The 24,502-nt window shown below is 36.1% G+C and overlaps 1 protein-coding gene across 2 annotated transcripts in view; it reads right to left on the bottom strand.

The window, feature by feature from the left end:
- Window positions 1-615: 615 nt before the first annotated feature.
- Window positions 616-24,502, bottom strand: part of LOC135218540 (calcium-activated chloride channel regulator 1-like) — a 915,765-nt gene continuing 891,878 nt past the window's right edge. The window contains exons 5-7 of one of the 2 annotated variants that reach the window (XM_064254912.1): window positions 5,314-5,894; window positions 3,872-5,100; window positions 616-3,247 (exon numbers count right to left, since the gene is read on the bottom strand). In XM_064254912.1, the coding sequence (XP_064110982.1) occupies window positions 1,350-3,247; window positions 3,872-5,100; window positions 5,314-5,642 (3,456 nt within the window). In that variant the 5' untranslated portion in view covers window positions 5,643-5,894 and the 3' untranslated portion in view covers window positions 616-1,349. The remainder of the gene's footprint in view (window positions 3,248-3,871; window positions 5,101-5,313; window positions 5,895-24,502) is intronic. The other variant, XM_064254911.1, reaches the window with a different exon arrangement.

Genomic DNA, 24,502 nt, shown 5'->3' with positions numbered 1-24,502 from the left:
TATGTGTCCTTTTAAAAGAGAGATCTTCCAATTCTCAGAGAGTGAGGCTGCTAAATCAACCAACCGCATTTTACGAGACCTGGCATACACACACACAAATATTATATATATATATATATATATATATATATATATATATATATATATATATATATATGTGTGTGTGTGTGTGTGTGTGTGTGTGTGTGTGTGTAGAAAAACCTAAATCTTGTCAAAATCATATCATATTGAAAAATCTGCAAATAATATTAGAAATAATAAATATGTATGTATGTATATAAGTGTATATTATATTATATATATTATATATTATATATACATATATACATATATATTATAATATATAGATATATATATATATATATATATATATATATCATATCATATATATATATATAGATAGATAGATTAGATAGATATAGATAGATAGATAGATAGATAGATAGATAGATAGATAGATAGATACATAAAATTTGTGCATACAATAATTTACTTGTATTTGCACATGCATTACTCTACATACTCGCAAGTATATAAAAATACTGACACTATATTATTTCAAATCACATTTGGTTATTTCTTTTTGTAAGTCTCCGTTCCCCGTCCCCCACACTTTTTTTTTTTTATATAAAGCCAAAGTTACGAATATTTGCGAACAATGACTTTCATCATTTCTATCGCATATTTACCAAATCCACTGACCAAATTCAAAATGGCGCGCCATGCATGATATAGAAAGCTGTCTGTGATGTTTTGACTTTTATTAATAATGTTGTATCACAGTTATCACATTACTTCCTTATATAAGCAGGTATAGATTCCTATCCTAATAATTTTACACAACTTCAACATCAAAAAACATTTATAAAAATCTTTTATATAAAAAAGATGCTATTTCATAATATTTTACTAGCTTTTTTTTGCGTTGAGCTGTTTTTAAAGTAGAATCGTTATGATATGTAATGGAAGCATTTTGTGAAATTCCTAATGGCTTAGACTTTCTTTAGTGAGAGCTGAGCAACAAGTAACCAAAAAAAAAAATTGACATGCGAGAGAATAATGGATATCGTAATTCAATTCGACGAACTGGAAGAATAGAAAGTATTCACTCAAACAATACCATAACGCATCACCCGATGAAGGAAAGATTTTTATAAACTGAAACCTTGTATCGTACGGTAATGTAGACATTCAACACAGGCAGTATTTTGGTTGGGTAAATGGCACACATAACATATCGCGTCTGAACATTCATGTTGTTGTCGAAGTACTGAAACGTGAGATCAAAAATGCTGCTGGAGGATGCAACAGCACTTAACATATGAATCTAAAACGTTACAAGACTTGTTTCACAAGTGAGTAACTTCTGTACACTTTTTTTCATTGTATGTGACGGTGGATGACACGGTCGTGACACAGTCCTCCGGCGAAGGCTTAAACGGGGCAGGTGGCGAAATTCTGGCGACCAGGGAGGCCAGGTGTTCGTCGGAGACGTCACTCGGACCAGCAACACTCTGGGCGGCGGCCAGTGGCTCCGACGCGGTCACTGCTGGGTTATTGTGTTCACTATAAGACTGGGAATTTGCACTTGTGTCGTACGTGAACGCTGGCACTGCGTTACAGACAGGAGGAGTTCCCTGATGGCTACAAGTTGCTTGAGTCTGATAAGCTCCGTAGGAGATAGGAGTCATGGGAGAACAGAACGTATCTGCGTGGTGAATGGCTTGAGAAGTATTAGCGCAAGGCCCGTAGGACATAGGAAAGGCGGCGTGACAATACATGTTTCCCTGGTGACTCGAGGAGGCTACGTTTAAAGACGGGCCACACAGCGGGGACGTCATTGGAGTACAGAAAGTATTGACAGGGGGACACGTAAGCTGAGCTGGACAGGAGAGGTCTGCCTGATAAGTAATTTCGCTGAACTCTGTTGGCACTTCCTGAGTATGAGCTGTTGGTGTCTCGGGCATAAAGGAGGACATCACACACGTGTTATAAGGAGACGAAGGGTTGGGAAATTCAAAGTGAGAAGGGCTGGGGTAATTGAACAAGGTTTCTTTCGTGTAAGGAGACTGATGCGGGGTGAGGTTCGATTGCACAGACGGGGAGGCTTGAGCAAGTTGACAAGAGGAATTCGACATATGCACAATATCTGGAAAGGGGTCTGGACAGATCTGGAAACACGACTGAGGCTCCATAACTTCTACTGAAGGGCCTCTCTGAAGCATTTGGCAGGGATGCATCGGCAAGGCTTCTGCGGCCGAACAAGAGAGGGTCGGTGAGAGAGGCTGTTCGGTGTTCGGTTCCTCGGTTTTGGCAACATTTTCCGTAGACGCCTGGGCAGACTGAGATGAATCATTGTTCGCGTCGTCATTCAGTCTGGATTCGGCGGCTTTGTCCTCCTCACTTTTAAGGTTACCGCGACTACGGGTAATATGAAAGTACAACAATGCAACGAGTATAATCACTATACATAAAACCCCGAAGGTGGAGCCTATGATGATCGCTATCAATTCTAAACTGACGTTGCTGACTCTCTGAGGCACCGTCACTTCGCTACCGAGAGGCTGAGCATTGTTGGTTGAAGGCTGCAATGTCATGGGGATGATGACGACGGGGGGTTTCGTGGGGGCTGCGGGAACCCATTCCGCTGCGATGTTGCTTACGGGACCTCTGTTTCCCGCCTTATCCACAGCACGAAGAGCGACGTAAACAATTTGCTCGAATCTTTCAATTCTGATGGTTGCGTGTTGTTCCCTTCCGGAATATTTAGGAGAAGGCAAATCGTTAAAGAGTTCTCCGTCGAATTCATTAGCATCGTCCCATGAATTAGCTATAATTGCCTCATAGTAGTGCGCTCGACCGTTGTCATAATCATCTCCAGGAGCCGTCCAGTGCAGACTCATTGTGAACGTCGTCTGATTCATCTCTGACCGAAGATCGAGAATTCTGGTCGGAGGCAACAAGTCCATACCAGAAGACAGCGACGTAATATCTAAGACGCCGTAGATCGAAGATCGCTGGAATGGCAGGACAGGTTTCAAGCTCTTATAAACGAGTTTACTTCCACAACATCTAACTCTCTCTCTTTGGTTCCCGTGACCGTGTTGTCTGCGGTCAACTTCCACGGGAGACCGCGCATAATCACCGTTGTTATCTGCAGTGACGCTCAGCTGATAATAACCTGTGTTGCCGTATACCGACGGAAGGTAACGGGAGTAGACGCCGTCGTCTCCTGTTATGTCAGGGTCTGAAAAACAGAGCAGAAGAGTGTTAAGGACTGGAGTGGGGTGTTTACAGCGAACGAAATGCATTAATAATTTATAAGGCCTTATAAATATGGTTCTAACACTCTCATTGTGTTTTAATTCATAGTTGAACTACGGCCATTGAACAAGCGTGGTCTCTGCCGAAATACCACGACAATCATTCTTATACTTATGAAAAGAATAACTCTATAAGCCCTTGCTTTCTTAAGTCAAATGTAAATGCACTGAACATTTTAATCCAACAATGTTGCACAGAGATTTGTCCATAATTATTTTGATTGACAGAACTTATATTTTATGACAAAATCTCTATTTGTAATTTAGCTGAAACAAATAATTAGCTACTCTGTTTATTACTAATATGGTAAAAAATCCTCAGGTACTACTAATACCCCAAAGCAAGGACAGCCTATGCAAACAAAATCTGTTCGGTCTAATCAACACAACTTCTCAGCTAAGTAAATATTAAGAAGTAATTTACAAACTCAGACAGAAAGACTTCCATGAGCACGACCACAATAGAATAGTCTTACAAAACTAATAAATTTCGCATTAGTAATGAATAATGAAATTGATGCAAAGGGGTTTAAGAAATTCAAAATTACCTCCATTTCCGTTATCGAGAAGATCGAAGGTGATAGAATTGTAACTACTCCCGGAGACGTTTATTCCCAGCCTTTGCAATTTGGCGGTGACTTTTGCGTTTAAAATGGGAAGGGAGCCTTCTTTCACCTCGGCATATATAATCACTGGCGTCAAGGAGTCTGTCATGTTAATGACGTTGAGGTGATGGTTGCTCCACAGCCTCAGAGAGATTTGCCGGACATTACTCTCGGTCGAGGTGACTTGGATATGAAGCGCCTGGTGAGAGTCTGCTCTGTTCTCGACCTGATAGTGCCAGTAACCTCTCTCAGCTTCGAGTACACTGAAATAAACTATATTCGCATCGCTGTCTTCTCTTATGTTGATGGCGTCTATGACCTTCGCAGTGGGCGACTTCAGCTGGACAGTATTGCCAACGTGACTCAGGTCGTAGTAAAAGACAGAGAAGCGGAAATTGGGTCCGAATGATTCGTCGATTATAAAAGACCCCTCGGCCATCAAGGTGATGCCGCCTTGGTAAGACTGACTGTGGACGAGAACGGACTCGTTGGGGGATCTCAAGGGGGGGCTGTAGCGCATGGTGCTGAAGAGGGCATTGATGAGACCCACCATCATTCCAATCTTGGAATCTTTCCCGACGCCTTCGTCCATCACAGAATAAGATGACCCTCCCGTCATGGCAACCACAGACTTTAGATGGCTGGCATCTGTGATGAAAGAGCGATGTTCCGTCAGGGGATAAAAAATAGTATCAATTCTTATTCTGCTCAGCACAGCCAAGTGCATCATCCCGTCAATGTCAGTGGCGGGAGTGAAGCCATTGCCAGTAGTTACCAGAATGACTTTTCCTCCCATAAACCCATAAGGACTATTACTAAGAACCTTCATGGCCTCATGAAAGCCATGCAAAATGGACTTCTGGCTTTCAGGTACGGTAGAGGGGTTTCTGGGCAGGGAAGCTCCAATGCGCTGACGGATGTCGGAATAGGAGTCCACCTTGATGAGAGGGGCTGTGGTTTTGGCAACTGAATTGAAAATGACAACAGCTACGTAAGCGTCATCAGGCACATCGTAAACCATAACGTGACGGACTGCTTTGCGTATGAACTCCCATCTTTGCTGCAGGTTCATGGCGGCTGTATCCTCTACCACCAACACCATCTGGGGTGGACTCTCTTTCATATATGTTAGTGAAGGGCCTAAATTACTCGAGACATTTGGTGGCTTGTTTCTGGGGAGAAAAAAAGAACACAAACATATGGGTTAGTCATCACGAAGGAGACTTTCAAGAGCTATTGTAGTATTAGAAATTTGTACCCCAAAATATCAATTTCAAGATGAGAACTTTTCCACAATCAAAAAAAAAAAAAAAAAAAAAAAAAAAAAAAGGGGGCAACCAACTGCACACGCAAAAACTCACTCTGAAAAAGCAACAATGACATACCTTCCTTCTTGAAAGTCTTGCGACTGAAATATGACGTCCAAGGAAGCTTCGCCCCTACAATGAGCGTTCTGTTTTGTCGGAGCCTCGGGAATATGAGAACTTAATGGACAGACAGGGGAGAAATCAGCTCGCAAATTGTTGCAAGCGTTCGGTCTCACCCTGCTCGTGTGCGGGTCAATGAAGACCTCGGGGTACAGAGGGTCGCCCCTAAAACCATTCTCCTCGAAAGTGCCCCAGCGGAACTTGACCCACTCCGCAATCAAGAGTTCGGCCATTCTGGTAAAAGCACTGGCACTACTACTACTAGACAGGAGGAAATCGCTCCCCATCTGAATGAAGTCGCCTTCTTTTGTACATCCCTGGGTCTGCTGCGTCCAGGGCAGGGATCCGAAGATGGGATGGGGCGCTGTGACTTTGATGTGCACATTCGGGAGCTCCGAGGTCGTCACCAAGGGCGACAGGTAAGGACAAGGGAGAGCCTCCGCCTTCCACTCACTCGGTAGAATCACGGTCACATCTCGAAGCCAGGCTCTTCCCTCCGTGAAGGTTGATAACAGTTTGGAGAACTCTTGAAGGATGCCCTGGTGAGAAAAATAATAAACAGATTTAGGATCTAGGAGATATTCACCTTGAATTTATGAACAGCTTATATTTATCAATGTTAAAATGAACGTCATGAATTGTTGGTAAACAGATGATGAATTTCACCTATATATATATAGTACTAGGAAAACTTATTTCTACAGAATAGTGGAAATGAATAGATAAATGGAAGAGAAGCTTTGAAAGAGAGAGAGAGAGAGAGAGAGAGAGAGAGAGAGAGAGAGAGAGAGAGAGAGAGAGAGAGAAATAACAAGGATCATCCGTCAGAATTTAATCAAGCAAAATGCAGAACAGGAAGATAACCGAGGAAGAACAGAAATGACAACAGAAGAATAGAAGACTGTAACCTTTTATGAGAAGTTTTCTTAACCTAAACATTTTTATTAGTGTTTTTCTATAACAAACTCAAGTTTTGATGAGTTTTTCAATATGAAAAACTTGTTTTAATCAGTTTCTATAGGAAACAATTATTTTGAAGTTTCCAATATCAAACTCCTAATATACAGTTTCTCCTGCTTCAAACACGTGTTTTAAGAGTTTTTATAAACACGTGTTTTAAGTTTTTATCACCATGTGTTTCAAGAGTGTTTTATGAACACGTGTTTTAAGAGCTTTTATAAACACATGTTTTAAGAGTTTTTATAAAATCGTGTTTTGAGATTTTTTTTATAACAGGGTTTTTATATATGGAGAACACTAATTTAAACAAGCTGAGGGGGGGTGGGGGGATTAAGAAACTGCTTACAAAAAACACACACACACAAATATACGTTCTCTTTCCATTTATGTGCATTATCGGAACAACCTACTAACATTATATATCAAATATATATATATATATATATATATATAAAAGATATATGCCACGAAGGAAAATAAACGAAGGAGTACTGCGAAACCTTCGTTTATTTTCCTTCGTGGCATATATCTTTTATTTATGGATTTATCACGTTCCTAACTTTCGTGATTCAGTTACATACATATATATATATATATATATATATATATATATATCTATATATATATATATATATATATATATATATGTCCTCCTTTTTATTTAAAAATAGAATTATTATATATATATATATATATATCTATATATATATCTATATATATGTCCTTTTTATTTGAAAATAGAATTATCAAAGAATCATTTATGAGAGTGTATCAAAACTTAATGTTAGTAGGTTGTTCAGTAATGCACATAAATGGAAAGAGAACGTATATTTGAGTTTTTTTTAATTTAAACAGGTTCTTTCTTAATCCCACCCCCCCCCCCCAACATCAGCTTGTATATTAGTGCTATCCATATATAAACACTCTGTTATAAAAAAAAATCTCAAAACACGATTTTATAAAAACTCTTAAAACACGTGTTTATAAAAGCTCTTAAAACACGTGTTATAAAAGCTCTTAAAACACGTGTTTATAAAAGCTCTTAAAACACGTGTTTATAAAAGCTCTTAAAAACACGTGTTTATAAAAGCTCTTAAAACACGTGTTTAAAGCTCTTAAAAACACGTGTTTATAAAGCTCTTAAAACACGTGTTTTATAAAAACTCTTAAAACACGTGTTTATAAAACTCTTAAACACGTGTTTATAAAAGCTCTTAAAACACGTGACTTACATGTGACGCAGATAACAAATCTAATAGGCCGATAAAGGCGAGCGTGTTTTTATTTTATTTTTTATTTTACTTATTATCTTTCACACCTACCGCGATGGAGATGTGATCGTGAGTGGCCATAATAAGTTTATTGATGTTCTTTATTTATTTATTTATTTATTTATTTATTTATTTATTTATGTATTTATTTATTTATTTATTTATTTATTTATTTATTTATGTATTTTCGAGTTCTTGCTCGATCGCCACAGGTTCAATGTAACTGGAAACGAGGCTTAGATTCTTATCTCTCTATATAACATTGTACGCTTTATGAGGAAATGATTATGCAAAGTCTACAATAATCTTTCGAACTGAGTAAAAAAAACTTATGAGTCGATGTATTGGGTACAGCGTGCAGAGGTGAAGTGCGTACCGTGATCTCTATTCGGTTCATTGTATCATTTCCTGGAACGAGGGATTATATTAAGACTGGAACTGCATCAAACATCGCCCACGTTTGGTGACTTTTAATATAATCCCTCTTTCCAGGAAATGATACAATGAAACGAATAGAGATCACGATACGAACTTCACCTCTGTATGCTGTACCCAATACATCGATTCATAATTTTTTTTTTTTTTACTCAATTCGAAAGATTTTTTTTTGAGACTTTGCATAATCATTTCCTCATAAAGCGTACAATGTCATATGGAAAGATAAGAATCTTAGCCTTGTTTCCAGTTACATTGAACCTGAGGCGTATCGAGCAAGAACTCGAAATAAATAATAAATAAATAAAGAATATCAATAAACTCATTAAGGCCACTCTCGATCACATCTCCATCACGGTAAGTGTGAAAGATAATAAGTTGAATAAAAAAATAAATAAAAACATGCTCGCCTTTATCGGCCTATTAGATTTGTTATCTCCGTCACATGTAAGTAATCACATTACGCGAAAGCCAATATCACCAACTGCACCGAACTTTAAAAAAAAAAGAAAGAAAAAAAAAGTTGGTTTTCTTTTTCGGAAAAAAACTAAATGAGATACCGGTAGACTGAAACACCGGATTAATTAGTTTCGACGTGTGTTCATTTTATACAAAAGTTCCAATTAATGACGCTCTCGTTTTTCCGCTCTCATGAAATTAAAAACCGCACACTTCCGTTGTAGGCAGAGGAAAATCCATTGCGCTAATTGAAACATGGGTAATTTACTGCGTTTTCGCTTTTAATGAGGATTTTTACGGAGAAACATTACGGAACGCCCATTGGGAAACTCTTTCGACGCCGCGTTTTCAGTTTTTTATTTACCAATATTTTTGCATTAACTTCCTTTCTTATTTGTACCTCAGATTACTCTTTCGTCTGTCTACCGTGGATACACTCTATTTTGTGGGCATTTGTGAGTCTCTGTCTGTCCTACGTACACTATTCTATGGGAATTTGTGAATCTTTCTCTGTCCTACATACACTATTCTATGGGCATTTGTGAGTCTCTGTCTGTCCTACATACACTATTCTATGGACATTTGTGAGTCTTTCTCTCTGTCCTACATACACTATTAAGTGGGAATTTGTCATTCTGTCTAGCCTATGTACACTATTCTATGGGAATTTGTGAGTATTCCTTTCTGTCCAACATAGAATATTCAACGAGAAATTGTGAGTCTGTCTGTCTATTCCATGGAATTTGTGTCTTTTTGCCTGTCCTACATACACTATTCTATGGGAATCTGTTAGTCTGTCTCCAACCTTTTAGATTCCTCTGTATCAAATATTCTCAATATGATTAAAATCTACAAAAACGACTACAAAACTGAAATACAACCATTTTATGTCAGGGCTTGATTAAAATTCCTATGTGAGGTGGATTTAATTCCGTTATATCGATGCTATTCTGGCTGTTATTTCAACTAATGTTTAGGATTTGCCTTTTTCCATCAACACTGATCACGTCCAACGTACAACCAGTAGTACATCATAAATTCAACGTTTCTATTGAAAGTTCCAATATACTATAGCTTTCATAGAGAAACAAATATCTACACATACTAATTAATGTAAACGGTTTGTTAAGTATGAACTGCATGAGAATCGTTTAATTTTCCGCTATATCTTTTGCAATTATTGTAGAACGTTAGACTATGCAAGACTTAATTAAGAAGACCAGAGGAAAATTGCAAGGAAATCAAATGACTTAGCTGGAGAGAACGACGAGTTTAGGTCAGGCATCAGAATAACTTTATTTCCTCCTGGGTTTCGGAAATGTGAAGAGACCGAAAAGTTAAAGGGGCCTATGGCATTTTCAAGATTACGGACGCATCACGTAACAAAATTTACCACTAGATTCTGAATATGTTTAAATATACTCTTTAGAACATCGGCCAGCCATTAAAATGTTTACTGGGAGAAATGTGAGTCACTCGTCATTTACCGTCTCGTAATGAATTACTGCCATAATCAATTAACCTGGTTACCTGGCTTAATGATTGCCTAGGGCATTGATACACCTGTACCGTGAAGGTCTCACGTGAAAGTCTTAATAAGAGCCATGATTAAGAAAAGCGAACTGAGTGAACGAACAGACGACTTTCTGTTCTAATTAACAGCCGTCATTCAAGTTTCAACAGCACCGCCCAGTTAACATGAGGTACAAAACTGCAGCGCTAATTAAACTGTACCAACAATACAATACTCCCTTGGCTTAACGAATGAGACCTATTTTTTTTAAATTCTTTTAAATCCTTAACATAAACTGGGTAGACACAAGAATGGAGACGGAAAAGTTTTCATTGAGCCAATAATTACCTTCTGCATAAGAAACGTGGAACGGATAGTTTCTTTTTTTTTCTTTCTTTTTTTTTGCGATCTTTGTAGAAAACTCCGCTTGTTCCTGGAGTTCGACTTATATAATGAGCGTGGCCATGTTTGAAATGACAGGACTAGGAGTCGGTTTTATCCCCTCTCTCTCTCTCTCTCTCTCGTCTCTCTCTCTCTTTCTCTCTCTCTCTCTCCCCCCTCTCTTTTATATATATAAATAAATATATATATAAAAAATCTATATATATATATATATATATATATATATATATATATATATATAAAGGGAAGAAAGAGAGAGAATAACACTGACTCCTAGCCCTGTCATATATATATATATATATATATATATATATATATATTCACATTTTCCCTCTTCCACTAACCTTCAGGATCTCTATAACTATCCCTAACAGACTGTAAAAACTCCCACCCAATCAGCTTCCCACTCGGGAAACATTTCCGCATCTCAGAGTTGATACCCATAATTATCTGGCGCTGCTTCCCTGAATTTCTGGTTTCAATCAGTCATTAAGATATACACAACGGGTCACTCAAGCGTCTACATCTCTCTCTCTCTCTCACACACACACACACAAAAAGCTTCATTTGAATTCTGTAACCTCTCCACCTCCTGTCAGCAAAAGATATTTTGTGCTGAACATCCTTAACTTCCTTTTTTGGTGTAGTTTTCCCACACCAATTTCCAAGTCTCTCACACAATACTTATAATAACAAAGAGTCGTTCTCTAAGGACAAACATAAACATACCTACAAGCACACACACTACACTGCATTTCTAACCTAACTTACAAATGTTTTTCTTGGCTAGATTTGCCACAATTAGTCTTTTCGTCCAATGTCAAGCCTCTCACACAATACTTAAAATAACAAAAGAGCCGTTCTGTAGTACAGACACACATAAACATACCTACAAAAAAAACCACACAAACACACTTTGTTGTGTTAAAAACACCGATCAAAATACTATCAAAACTTCACGAAAGCCTTTTATATGCCCTTCATCTCCCGAACAACTTCCTTATGGCCGCCACACCGTAACACGTTTCGAAAATAACCTTCGAGTATGCCAGTCAGGCTATAGCCAGTCAGTCAGGCTACACAAACACAACCTACGAGAATGTGGGGTGAATGTGGCTCTAGAAACGATTATATTTCCCAGCAGAAACTCTCTCGGATAAGAGATGCTATGGAAAGGAATCGTAGGGCGGTGAAATGAGATGTTTGCGTGTTTTGCGGAGTCTTAGAGAATATAAGTGAATACAGGTTTTCTGGAACGGTTAGGCGTGAATTGGATTGTTGGATGGGGTCGGGGGGTGGGAGACTCTCTTGGTTTTGTGTGCAATAACGTGATATGTATTTATTTAATGTATGTAAGTATGTATACATACAAATAATATATAGATATACATATATATATATATATATATATATATATATATATAAATATATATATATATATATATATATATATATTATATATATATGATATGTTTATACCCATACACATACGAGCATACATATATAAATATACACTATAATTAATATGATATAAATATATGCATACATTTATGTATGTGTTTATATACATACATACATGGGTATATATATATATATATATATATATATATATATATATATATATATATAATATATATAATGTATAATGTTTATATACATACAGACATATATATATATATATTAATATGTATGTATATATATATATACACACAACACAAGCACCCACACACTCTCGCGCATACATCATTCCACATATCACAATAACAACCCTGATTCGCAAACTGACATGGCCACCGATAAACAACATGGCATTAATTCCGCGAGCTTCCCCCCTTATTACTTAGCAGTAGACGGCATTCATGAAACACCGGAACTCATCGTGCTTTCATACAATACCGAGAGAGGCACAAAGCAAGCAAGCACCACCACCAGCCCGCCTTCTCCTCCTTCCTTGCTCTCTCTGAGACCTTAATTACTTACAGGCCCGGGACCTTTGTTGCCTCTACTTTGTTACCTGTGAAAGTCCCTGATTGGACTTTCATGCCCTCATATTTCGAATCGGCAGGAATTACAATCCGGACCGCTGCTGTTACGAATTTGGGCGCCCTTCTGTTCTAGTGTTCTTGTACGCCATAGTTGGGGGATTAAATCTTATGTGCGCCGGTAGCGAAAATAATATAGGTTTATGTATTCATTCCCGTGGATCCGCGTTGTAAGTGTGTGTTTTATATATATATATATATATATATATTATATATATATATATATATATATATAGATATATATATATATATATATCATATATATATATATACATATATATATATATATATATATATATATATATATATATAATGCATGTAAATATACATATACATATGGCTAGATTAGGTTTTCAAAGTATTCTCCAAGGAGTCTGGATTATTACACCAATAACTACTAATATTTTTTTTTTAAGTAATTAAGGCAACAAAATCAAATAAAATTCTTTAACGCGTTTTCCTCAGATCATATATTTTATACTTAATTATTGTGGGAGATGAACAACAATTAAACATGGAAAAGTAACGTTTGCAAGGATTAGAGTTCAGCCAACTGGCCACAAGTAGTGTCTAAATAAGAAACGAAAAATACTACTTGGTTACCTTCTTGACTGAGAAATACGAAGCCCAAGTTTATTTTTTACTACGCATGAAAAGATCCAATACTTTTAATAGCTACCGCGACGTAAGAGCAGAAGCCCCTAAAATGAACTAAAATTAATATTTGTTGGAAAATATGTTTCTTTTCGTCCATAGTGGCACTTGGAAAATTTATTATTACGCTGAATATTAGTCAAAAGCTAAATAAGTTTTCTTTTCCTTTGTAAATGGCACTTGGCAACTCATCATTACTTAAAAAAAATTTTCTTCGTAAGTGGCACTTGGCAACTATATTATTACGTTATCTATTTATCGAAACATATATGTTATCATTTTTCGTAAGTGACACTTGGCAACTACATTATTACGTACAATTTATGTTTTCTCTTTATCCTAAGTAGCACTTGACAACTACATTATTACGTTGAATATTTATCAAAACATCACTGTTTTTTTTTTTTTTTTTTCTGGCAAGTGGCACTTGGCAATTACATCACAACGTAAACAGCGAGAGGGGAGGAGTTTGCACTTCCCATTCATAAACTTTGGTTGAGGACGTCATCAAATACATTAAACAAAAACATTAACGCTATTGAGGGATGTTACGAGAGCGTGTAGTTGTTTTGATTTGGGTGTGTTCCTTCCTATCTGTTGTTATTATGTAATTATTCTATGCAAATTAATTTCCTCGTATATGTATAGATTTATCAATTATCTATATAACTATATATATATATATATAATCATAATATATAATATATCAAGTGTAAAAGGACCCCATTAAAACAACTCTGGAGTTTCAAACACTAAGCGGACTGTATTTCGGTGGACTGACTTCCACCCTTATCAAGTAGTCCACCATAATATGGTCCTTAGTTTTAAACCAGAGTGTTTCAATGGGCTTTTTACACTTGAGACATATCCTGTTTTAACAGGAGAATTTATTTACACACACACACACACACACACACACATATATATATATATATATATATATATATATATATATATATATATTTATATATATATAATAATCAATACCTAATAATCTATTATGTGGATCTATACCATAACAATATGGCTTATGTTAATAATAATAATAATAACAATAATATTCGCTGTAGTCATGAATTCTCCCTAAAAGATCATCTACGACCACTTTCGCTCAAAATTTACACATGAGGATGAACAGAGCCTCATTTGTGATGAGAAATGTATTTTTTCTAGTTTATATACAGTAGAGATAGTACTTACACACTTTTGCCAGCCTCATTTTATGAATGACCTCACGAATTTGTCAAAGAATAAAGCTGAGAAAAATAATGGAGAAAGAAAATATAAAAACTGAGCAAATAAGAGCAAACAAAATGGGTGGTTAGAGGGTGAATACAATTATTAAAATAATGAATAATAGCATTTGTATGTGGTTTAGACATGTGGATAAAATTGTTAGTAATAGACTGGGAAGAAGTGTGTGTGTGTGTGTGTGTGTGTGTGTGTGTGTAACTCCGAAACGAAATATTGTTGACAGGGAAAGGTCTTGCTATTCAAGATGGGTAAAAAGTTTAGTATAACTTAGTATATCTTAGTTTAACCAGACCACTAAGCTGATTAACTGCTCTCCTAGGGCTGGCCCGAAGGATTAGATATTTTTACGTGGCTAAGAACCATTTGGTTACCCAGCATCGGGACCTACAGCTTACTGTGGGATCCGAACCACATTATATCGAGAAATAAGTTCATCAAGATAATAGTTGCAAGTAGTGTAGTATTTCTGGGAGGTTTCTGGGAGGGAGTTCGACGGACTCCTGGCGAAAGTCTTGTAAAGTTAGGTCTATGAAAAGGATACTGTTGCCAAAGTGCTTATTGCATATTGCAGCCCTCCTTGAGTCAGTAAAAAACACACACACACACACACACACACACACACACACACACACACACACATATATATATATATATATATATATATATATATATATATATATATATATATATATATACATACATATATATTACATAAATGTACACGAACTCTCAACTACACTAAACCACATTAGAACTATATGTATTTCTTCTCACTACATAAGAGTTTAGCCCATGTATCAAAATTTACGCAGGAAGGTGTCATTAATGAGTGTCATTTTAATGATGCCAAATAGTGAATTATGTAAATGCAATTTGGAATCAATTTGTGATTATGAATATATACTCAGGGTTTAACTGTTCATATAACACCGATAGTATACGGAAATAAACCCATCTGCCTCTAATAACTGACCACTAAATAAATAATAATAATAATACAGGAAGAATATATACACTGGTATGGTTACATTATTATACTGACAATATCCACTCACAACACACACACACACACACACACATATATATATATATATATATATATATATATATATATATATATATATATATAGATATATATATATATATATATAATATATATATATATATATATATAGATATATATATGTGTGTGTGTGTGTGTACGAGTTTATAATATATATATATATATATATATATATATATATATATATACACACATATATGTAAACATATATGTATAACAAATGTAATACATACATAGTATATACAATAATTCTATTGTATATACATATATATGTGTATATACAATAATTATATATATAGCATATATATAATTATTGTATATAATTATATATATAGTATATACATAATTCTATTTGTATATACATAATTGTATATGTATGTGCGTATGCCCGCGCGACAGAGAGTATGAAAATGTAAGGACACGCTCTCGACCAGGACAAAATGGCTGCGAATTGTCTTCCGCCACGTCTTTGTAAAGAGAAGAAACAAAAAAGAAAAGAGAAGGAGGAAAAAAAAAAAACCCGTGCCACCAGAGGACAGGGAGAACACTACACCTTCAATACCGCCAGAGTTGCCAGTTAATTGAGTGCAGGGGCACATTTACACGCAACGCTACTCGAATCGAAATTCAGAAGAAGAACAACAAGAAAGAGAAGAAGAAGAAATAACGAAGAAGAACAAGAAACAGTGGTAGGAAGAAGAAGAAGAATGAGGAAGTGGAGTAGGAGGAGCAGGATAAATAGAAGGGGAAGGCGGGAGGAGAAATAGAAGAAGGAGGGAAAAGGAGGAGAAATAGAAGAAGGGGGAAGGGGAGGAGAAACAGAAGAAGGGGGAAGGGGAGGAGAAACAGAAGAAGGGGATGGGGAGGAGAAAAGATGAAGAGGGGAGGAGAAAAACAGAAGAAGGGGGAAGGGGGAGGAGAAACAAGAAGCGGATGGGAGGAGAAATAGAAGAGGGGAAGGGGAGGAGAAAAGATGAAGAGGGGAGGATACAATAGAAGAGAAGGGGTAGGGGATGTGAAACAGAAGAAAACGGAGGAAGGGGGAGGAGAAAAAAAGGGAAAGGGAGGAGAAAAAGAAATAGAAGAAGAAGGGGGGGAATGGGAGGAGAAGCAGAAGAAGAGAGGGAAGGGGGAGGAGAAATAAAAGAAGAATGGGAAGAAGTGATAAGAGAGAATGGTTTTTTAAGAAGGGTAAAAGGGGAGGATAAAGAGGGAATTGTGAAAAGAGGGGAAGAGTAGGGAAGGGGAAAGCATAGGAGGAGAAGGGAGAAGCAGGCGTAGAAGACGAAGGGGAGAAGAAGAAGGGGAGGGGAGAGACGGAAAAAGAAGGCGAGGAGGGAAAGCCAAAAAGCAGAGGGGAGGAGAGAAGGGGAGCGAAACAAAAAGTGGGGGGGAAAGGGGGAAAAAAAGAATGTAGAGAAGAAGAGGGGGAGGATGAATGGTGGGTAGAAGGAGGAAGAAGAAGAAAAAAGAAGAAGAACAAGAAAAACAACAAGAAGAAGACAGAATTAATGGAACAAAAATGAGAAGAAAGTCTTAGAACGAGAGAAGAATAGAAACTGACGATTAAGAATAAAGATCAAAGGAAAAATAGCGAAGATAAATGGGAGATAATGATAAAACAACGAGCTGTCACTTTCTCGTGATTATATTTACGTTTATTTTGTGAATATCTTTGTAATTAATTATCTTTGAAACAGTTTATTGCTTCCTTAATGACCTGGTGTTTTCATTCGCGTCAAGATGGCGGCGAGATTGACGTCATTGCATAAAAAAAAGACACACAAAATTCATATGGATTTAGAGTACTATCAACCTTAAAAAATTTACTACAGACACACACACTCATACATACATATATATATATATATATATATATATATATATATATATATATATATATATATATATGCGTGTATATATACACACAAGAGAGAAAAAAAATATATAAGTTTTTATCACATCACCATGATCCGTATACATGCATTAAGCTACAAATGTCCTTTAAATATCCAATTAGCTCTACATCGGAATAATATATTTTCATGTATATTAACCGAAGGGGAATTTTTAAGTTGATAATAACTTCGTCCTCGCGTGGATTCGAACCAGCGCACAGGGGAGACATCAGGACTTCAGTGACGTCATTTCCTGATATCTCCCTGTGAGCTGGTTCGAATCCACGCGAGGACGAAATTATTATCAACCAAAAAATTTCCCTTCGGTTAACATATATGAAAATATATTAATTATTCCGAGGTAGAGCGAATTGGAATATTAAAGGACATTTGTAGCTTAATGCATGTATCTATATATATAAAATATATAATATATATATATATCACAATATGTATGATTAAACAAATAAGCTCACTATTTTCCATTCCGTGCCCAATACCTGTTCTCCAAAATAACAATAAAATTCAGTTATGTTCGTGCCGGCTATTAATTAGTCAGTGGAGTCAATTTGAACTCGTATTTCAAAACCACTTTTCTGCACCGCATATCCACCTGCCGTTCTCTTTAACGTCCCGGCTTGAGATTCCTTGAAACGAAGTGGAGCTTTTTGGAATGTTCTTTCCAATTAAAGAAATTACCTTCGGAGGGAATAAGTTTAAGTTTAATGCTCAGATGGTGGTATACGGGAGTAAAGTCACTTGCCCCTCATAACTGACCCCTACATAAATAAAGGAATGGTATGGTTAAATTAGCATATTGATAACACCCTACACTTACACAGACACACAGATGCACACACGCACACACTCACACATACATACATACAAACACACGCATATATATATATATATATATATATATATATATATATATATATATATATATATATACACACTCCTACACACACACACACACACACACACATATATATATATATATATATATATATATATCTATATATATATATATAAAGAAAGAGAGAGAGAGAGAGAGAGAGAGAGAGAGGAGAGAGAGAGAGGAGAGAGAGAGAGAGAGAGGATGAAACTAATCTTTAATTGGTAAAAATAAAGTTTTGATAAAATCATTTTCGGAAAACATTACGACTAGATGACACCATAATAATAAACTGAAGAATAATGCACAAGAAAAACGTTTCTTGGAAAAGAACGCATCTTAATTCCAGTTGACTTACGGTTCAAAATTCCTGGTTTCTAAATATCCCAACTTCGGGGATATTAATCAACAACGCAACTATTATAAATCAATCAGAAATAAAAAGAAATAACCAAAATTGCCCACTTGTTTGTTTGTTTGTTTGTATGGTGTTCTAACGTTGCATGGAACCAGTGGTTATTCAGCAACGGGACCAACAGATTTACGTGACTACCGAACCACGTCGAGAGTGAACTTCCATCACCAGAAATACATATCTCTCACACCTCAATGAAATGCCCGGGAATCGAACTCGCGCCCACCGAGGTGGCAGGCCAAGACCATACCGATCACGCCACTGAGACGCTACGAAGCACGGCGTTGCAAGATACCATTATCAATTAGCATCACAAGTCAAATGAACCTCTGCGTCTGATTCTCGTCGGGGAGGAAAAAAAAAAAAAAAAAAAAAAAACGAAAGTAGATGGATCCAGTCCATTCCCGTTTATGGAGGCAGCTACAAGCCCCACGTCGAAGGTGTCAGTGGGAATATCCCCTCCTCCCTTCCACACAACACTCTCGATCCCTGGGGAGCTCAGCCATCCAGCCAGCTAACCAACAAGACCCCAGGCCCGCCGTCATCGTCGGCGAAGCACTGACGAGCTACTGGGTAACTGGGGACCTTTTGACAATAGTAACGTTGGCTACCCAACGTTGTTTCGAAAGCTTTTGCGGAAAGCGGTAATGGCAACGCTGCACGATAATTGTTCCCAGATAAAAATGCATTCACCAACATTACGATTAACATAATTTAACTGGGAAGAGAATTAGGGGAAGCATTGCACGTAAAATCAGAATAGAATTTCATATAGAAATTTAGGCCTAAGGCCAAGCGCTGGGGACCTATGATAAGGTCATTCAGCGCTGAGAAGGAAATTGACAGTAAGAGTTGTGTGGCAGGAGGAAAACCTCGCAGCTGCGCTATGAGACAACTGCTAAGTGTGGAAAGTCAGATGGAAGAATTGGAAGAGAGAATATGAACGGAGGTGCAGTCAAAGGAACGAAAGAGGTGGCAGCTCAAGACCTTTGGAAGATTGAATTTCAAGTTAATAATAATAATAATAATAATCCATCACTTTTCTTACTATGTGCGCCGTTTCTAGGACACACTCTTCTGCATGAGTCCTGGAGCTACTTCGGCCTCTAGTTTTTCCAGATTCCTTTTCAGGGATCTTGGGATCGTGCCATTATAGGTACAATTTCCACTGGTATATCCCATATCCTTCTTATTTCTATTTTCAGGTCTTGATACTTATCCATTTTTTCCCTTTCTTTCTCTTCAACTCTGGTGTCCCATGGTATTGCGATATCAATGAGTGATACTTTCTTCTTGATTATTATTATTATTATTATTATTATTATTATTATTATTATTATTATTATTATTTACAGGCCTACTTGGTCCATTATATAAAAGCCCAGAACCAATATACGTATATATATATATATATATATATATATATATATATATATATATATATGATACTATATCTATATATGTATATATTATATATATATAGAAAATGAAACAACCAAAAAAAATTGTCTGGTTTGTTTTGCTAACAGTTGCAAACGCAACCTACAACTGAAAATGCAAAGCAACAAAAATAGTCGCCAATTCGCGAGGAAAAGAAACCAACTGAAGAAATCCCGGGCAGGCAGTACAACAAGAACCGCGTCAGAATAAACATTTACCAGAGGTGTCCAAATAAAAGGATGGGGCAAAGGAACCAGAAAAATAAAAATAAAGAAAAGGGGGAGGGGGAATAAAAAAAAAGACAACATGCACTAATGCAGTGAGAGACAAAAATCTGTTGGAGAGAGTTTGGCCAAACAAACACCAAAGCAAACACTGTTTCCAGCAGCTGCTGCTGCGGGACACCGAATCTGAAGAATTTGCACTTTTGTTACTGAAAAGGTTAACCAGTGAACAAATGCCGCTGGCAGTCTCCTCGATTTTTATTTTACTTTATTTTATTTATTTATTTTTTTTATCAAATAGAGGTCGTTTTTCAGTTGGGAGGAAATTTCCAGCAGGGAATTTTATAATGAGTTTTTCAATACTTACCTCGCTACATCAGGAGAGAGAGAGAGAGAGAGAGAGAGAGAGAGAGAGAGAGAATAATTTTCAATCTGATTTTATAAGTCTCTGAACCTCTGCCCAATTTCCACCGTTGAGTCTGAAACTGGAGAGAGAGAGAGAGAGAGAGAGAGAGAGAGAGAGAGAGAGAGAGAGAATTAAATTTTCAAGCTGATTTTATAAGTCTCTGAACCTCTGTCCCAATTTTCCCACCGTTTTTTGGGAGTCTGAAACATGGAGAGAGAGAGAGAAGATTTTGAGAGATGAGAGAGAGACGAGAGGAGAGAAGAGAGAGAGTGGCAATTAGAACTTTCTGCTACATAATTGGTTTGCGTGACGTTCGTAAAGAGAGAGAGGAGAGAGAGGAGAGAGCGAGAGAGACAGAGAGAGACTGAGAGAGGAGTGTGGCACTAGCTTCTTCTGCTATCATAATATTGGTGGCGTTGAACGTTCGTAAAGGAGAGAGAGAGAGAGAGAGAGAGAGAAGAGGAGTGGCTGGCCCCAATGTAGACTTCCTTCTGCCTATCTGCTATCATACTGTTTGTGCGGTGGCGTACGTAAAGAGAGAAGAGAGAGAGAGGAGAGTGAGAGGAGAGAGAGGACGCGAGGAGAGGAGGGAGAGACAGAGACGGGCGAGGGCGAGGAGGAGAGGAGAAGAGAGAAGAGCGTGAGTGGCAATTAGACTTCATTCTGCTATCAATAAAATTATTGTGCCGTGACGTTCGTTAAAGAGATGAGATGAGAGAGAATGAGGAGAGGGGAGGAGACGGAGAGAGAGAGAGAGAAGGGAGAGTGGCAATTGGGACTTCCTTCTGCTATCAATGTTGTGCCGTGGCGTTCGTAAAGGGATCGAGGGAGAGTGAGAGAGAGAGAGAGATGAGAAGAGGAGACGAGAGGAGAGAGAGTGGAGAGGGAGCAGTGGCAATTAGGACTCCTTCTGCTATCATAATATTGTGCGTGACGTTTCGTAAAGAAGAGAGAGAGAGGAGAGAGGAGGACGATGAGAGAGAGAGAGAGGACGGAAGAGGAAGCGGAATATTTCTCCACATCACCCTGCTATTATAACAGTGTGTTCGCGACTCGCGTAGTCTTATATACGTTCGCCTAAGAATTGCCAACAACGCTTTCCATATTCATTTGGATGCATATTGAAAGCATGCCAGGCTTGCTAATCGCTCCCTTGCAACTGCACAACAGAACTCCAGTTCACTTGCATTTCAATGCTTGTTAAGAGTTATACGTTATAGAATATATTCTTCGTGTGGCTTACACGACTGAGTCCCTCCTAACATTGCACAAGGCAAGGCCGATGCTGACTTTCTGTTTATGTTACGAAATACGTTTCTTCCAAATTGATTGGAAAGAAATTCTCGTAAATAGAGATATCTCTAAGTAGGAGATAGATTTTATATATATATATATATATATATATATATATATATATATATATATATATATATATATATGCGTGTGTGTGTGTGTGTGTGTGTATAATTGGACGTCCGTGATTGAAGGAGGCCTCATTAATATAATGAAAAATAAAATAAAATATTCATAAGAAAGTTCAGTGGAGCGGATACGTTCACGAAAACACTTGAATATTTAACGAACTGCGAAAATAATTTATATTGTTATTTCATCTTTATCACACACACACACACACACACACACACATACAACCCCCCCCCCCCACACACACACGCGCATATATATATATATATATATATATATATATATATATATATATATATATATATATATCTACTTCAAAGATTATGATGAGTATAATAACGGTGAATATATACAAAAAAACGTGCAGGTATTACGAGTATAATGACGATGATTACTCACAATGAAACGTACGGAAAATTTATCTGATGTCTTCCAGTAGAAAGTGTACGTACTTCTCCATTTTTCCAATCTCTTTAAAGATTATGGTGAGCATAATGACGACGAATAAATACAGTGAAACACACGGAAAACTAATCAGATATATTTCAGTAGAGAGTGAACGTATTGTTCCAATCCCTGTAAAGTTTATGATGAATATAATGAGGGTGTATATATATATATATATATATATATATATATATATATATATATATATATATATATATAAGGAACGTACTTCAACGTACGGAAAATTAATTTGATATTTCGAGAGCATAAATAGCAAAGACTTGCGTCAATACCACGGCATGACGTAATTACGAGCGGGCGAAGGATAAACAATGCTTGTATTAAGGTTGAGTTTTGCTTGCAGCTTATGTCAATGGCTAAAAGAGGAGATAAAAAAGTAATAATAATAATAATAATAATAATAATAATAATAATAATAATAATAACAATAATAATAATAATAAATGCGTGATCCTAGAAACGGCACACATAGTAAGAAAAGTGATGGACTCCTAATGAGGCAGGATGCAACCCGGATCCCCACACTATAAATACCACCCAGTCGAATTGGAGGACTGTGATAAGCAAAAAAAAAAAAAAAAAAAAAAAAAAAAAAAAAAAAAAAAAAAAAAAAAAATAATAATAATAATAAAATAAATAAAAAGTTGGTTTACTTGCGTATTATTATTAAATTATTATTATTATTATTATTATTATTATTATTATTATTATTATTATTATTATTATTATTATTATTATCATAGTGTAGGGTTCCTGGTTGCATCCTGTCTCCTTAGGAGTCCATCACTTTCTTACTATGTGCGCTGTTTCTAGGAGCAAACACTTATTATAATTATGTTACTATTATTATCATTATTATTATTATTATTATCATTATTATTAATGTTGAAGAGAAAAGATCTATGACGACACCTTAAATGATGCAGCCATCGTTTTTAACAGGATATTATTATTATTATTATTATTATTATTATTATTATTATTATTATTATTAGTATTATTATCTACTTCCCACTGCGATCGAATACCAATATTATTATTATTATTATTATTATTATTATTATTATTATTATTATTATTATTATTCATTATTATTATTATTATTAGTAAATTTAAAGACGAATCAATTAGTTTTTTATCACGATGAATATCATTAACATCATTAAAAATCTATCTTTATCTATGACTGGTTTTGATAATACGATCACCCAACGTCCTTGTGATAAAATAGCGGAAAAAAACTACGGTTATTTATTGTAAAGTTTGATCTTTGTGCTGATAGTGAGAGGAGAAAGATGAATGTTCTTTTTTTTTTAACCGAAAAATACATTCTCGTTTATTTACTGACATCGTTATTAGACAAGGCATTAAAAACAGACCTGATATATTACCGGAGATATATTTAAATATTTAAAACCGTCAATATTGTTTTTTGTTTTGTTCGAATCTTTTCATGAAGGCGAAATGTAAATAAGAAACTTTTGGATGAGAGGTTTTGTGTATATATCTTTTCTAGTAATAAATTACGTTAATTAAAACTCGTGAATTTCTAAATCTCTTTCTAATGCTTCTCCTGAAATAACTAAGACAAAATCAATTATTATTATTATTATTATTATTATTATTATTATTATTATTATTATTATTATATTATTCAGTTAATGAATCCTGTTCTTATAAAACAAGACTACTGGGCCCACTCACTTAAAATTCAAGCTTCCAAATAATATGTTTACTTGAATGAAGTAAAACAAAAGGTAATGGGAAATACATAAAAAAAGAGATCAGTTATCAGTAAAGAAAAAATCGACAAATTAATAAATAAATGAGTGGATAAAAATGTAAAAACACAACGTAAATGAATTTCATCTCGCAAAAGGCTGCAGACTGCGGTAAGCGCCACACTGCGGATAAATCCGAAAG

The sequence above is a fragment of the Macrobrachium nipponense genome, chromosome 9 (genome assembly GCF_015104395.2).
Source record: "Macrobrachium nipponense isolate FS-2020 chromosome 9, ASM1510439v2, whole genome shotgun sequence".
Lineage (NCBI taxonomy): Eukaryota > Metazoa > Arthropoda > Malacostraca > Decapoda > Palaemonidae > Macrobrachium > Macrobrachium nipponense.
The sequence above is the reverse complement of the archived record's forward strand: the minus strand, read 5'-3'. Positions and strand labels throughout refer to the sequence as shown.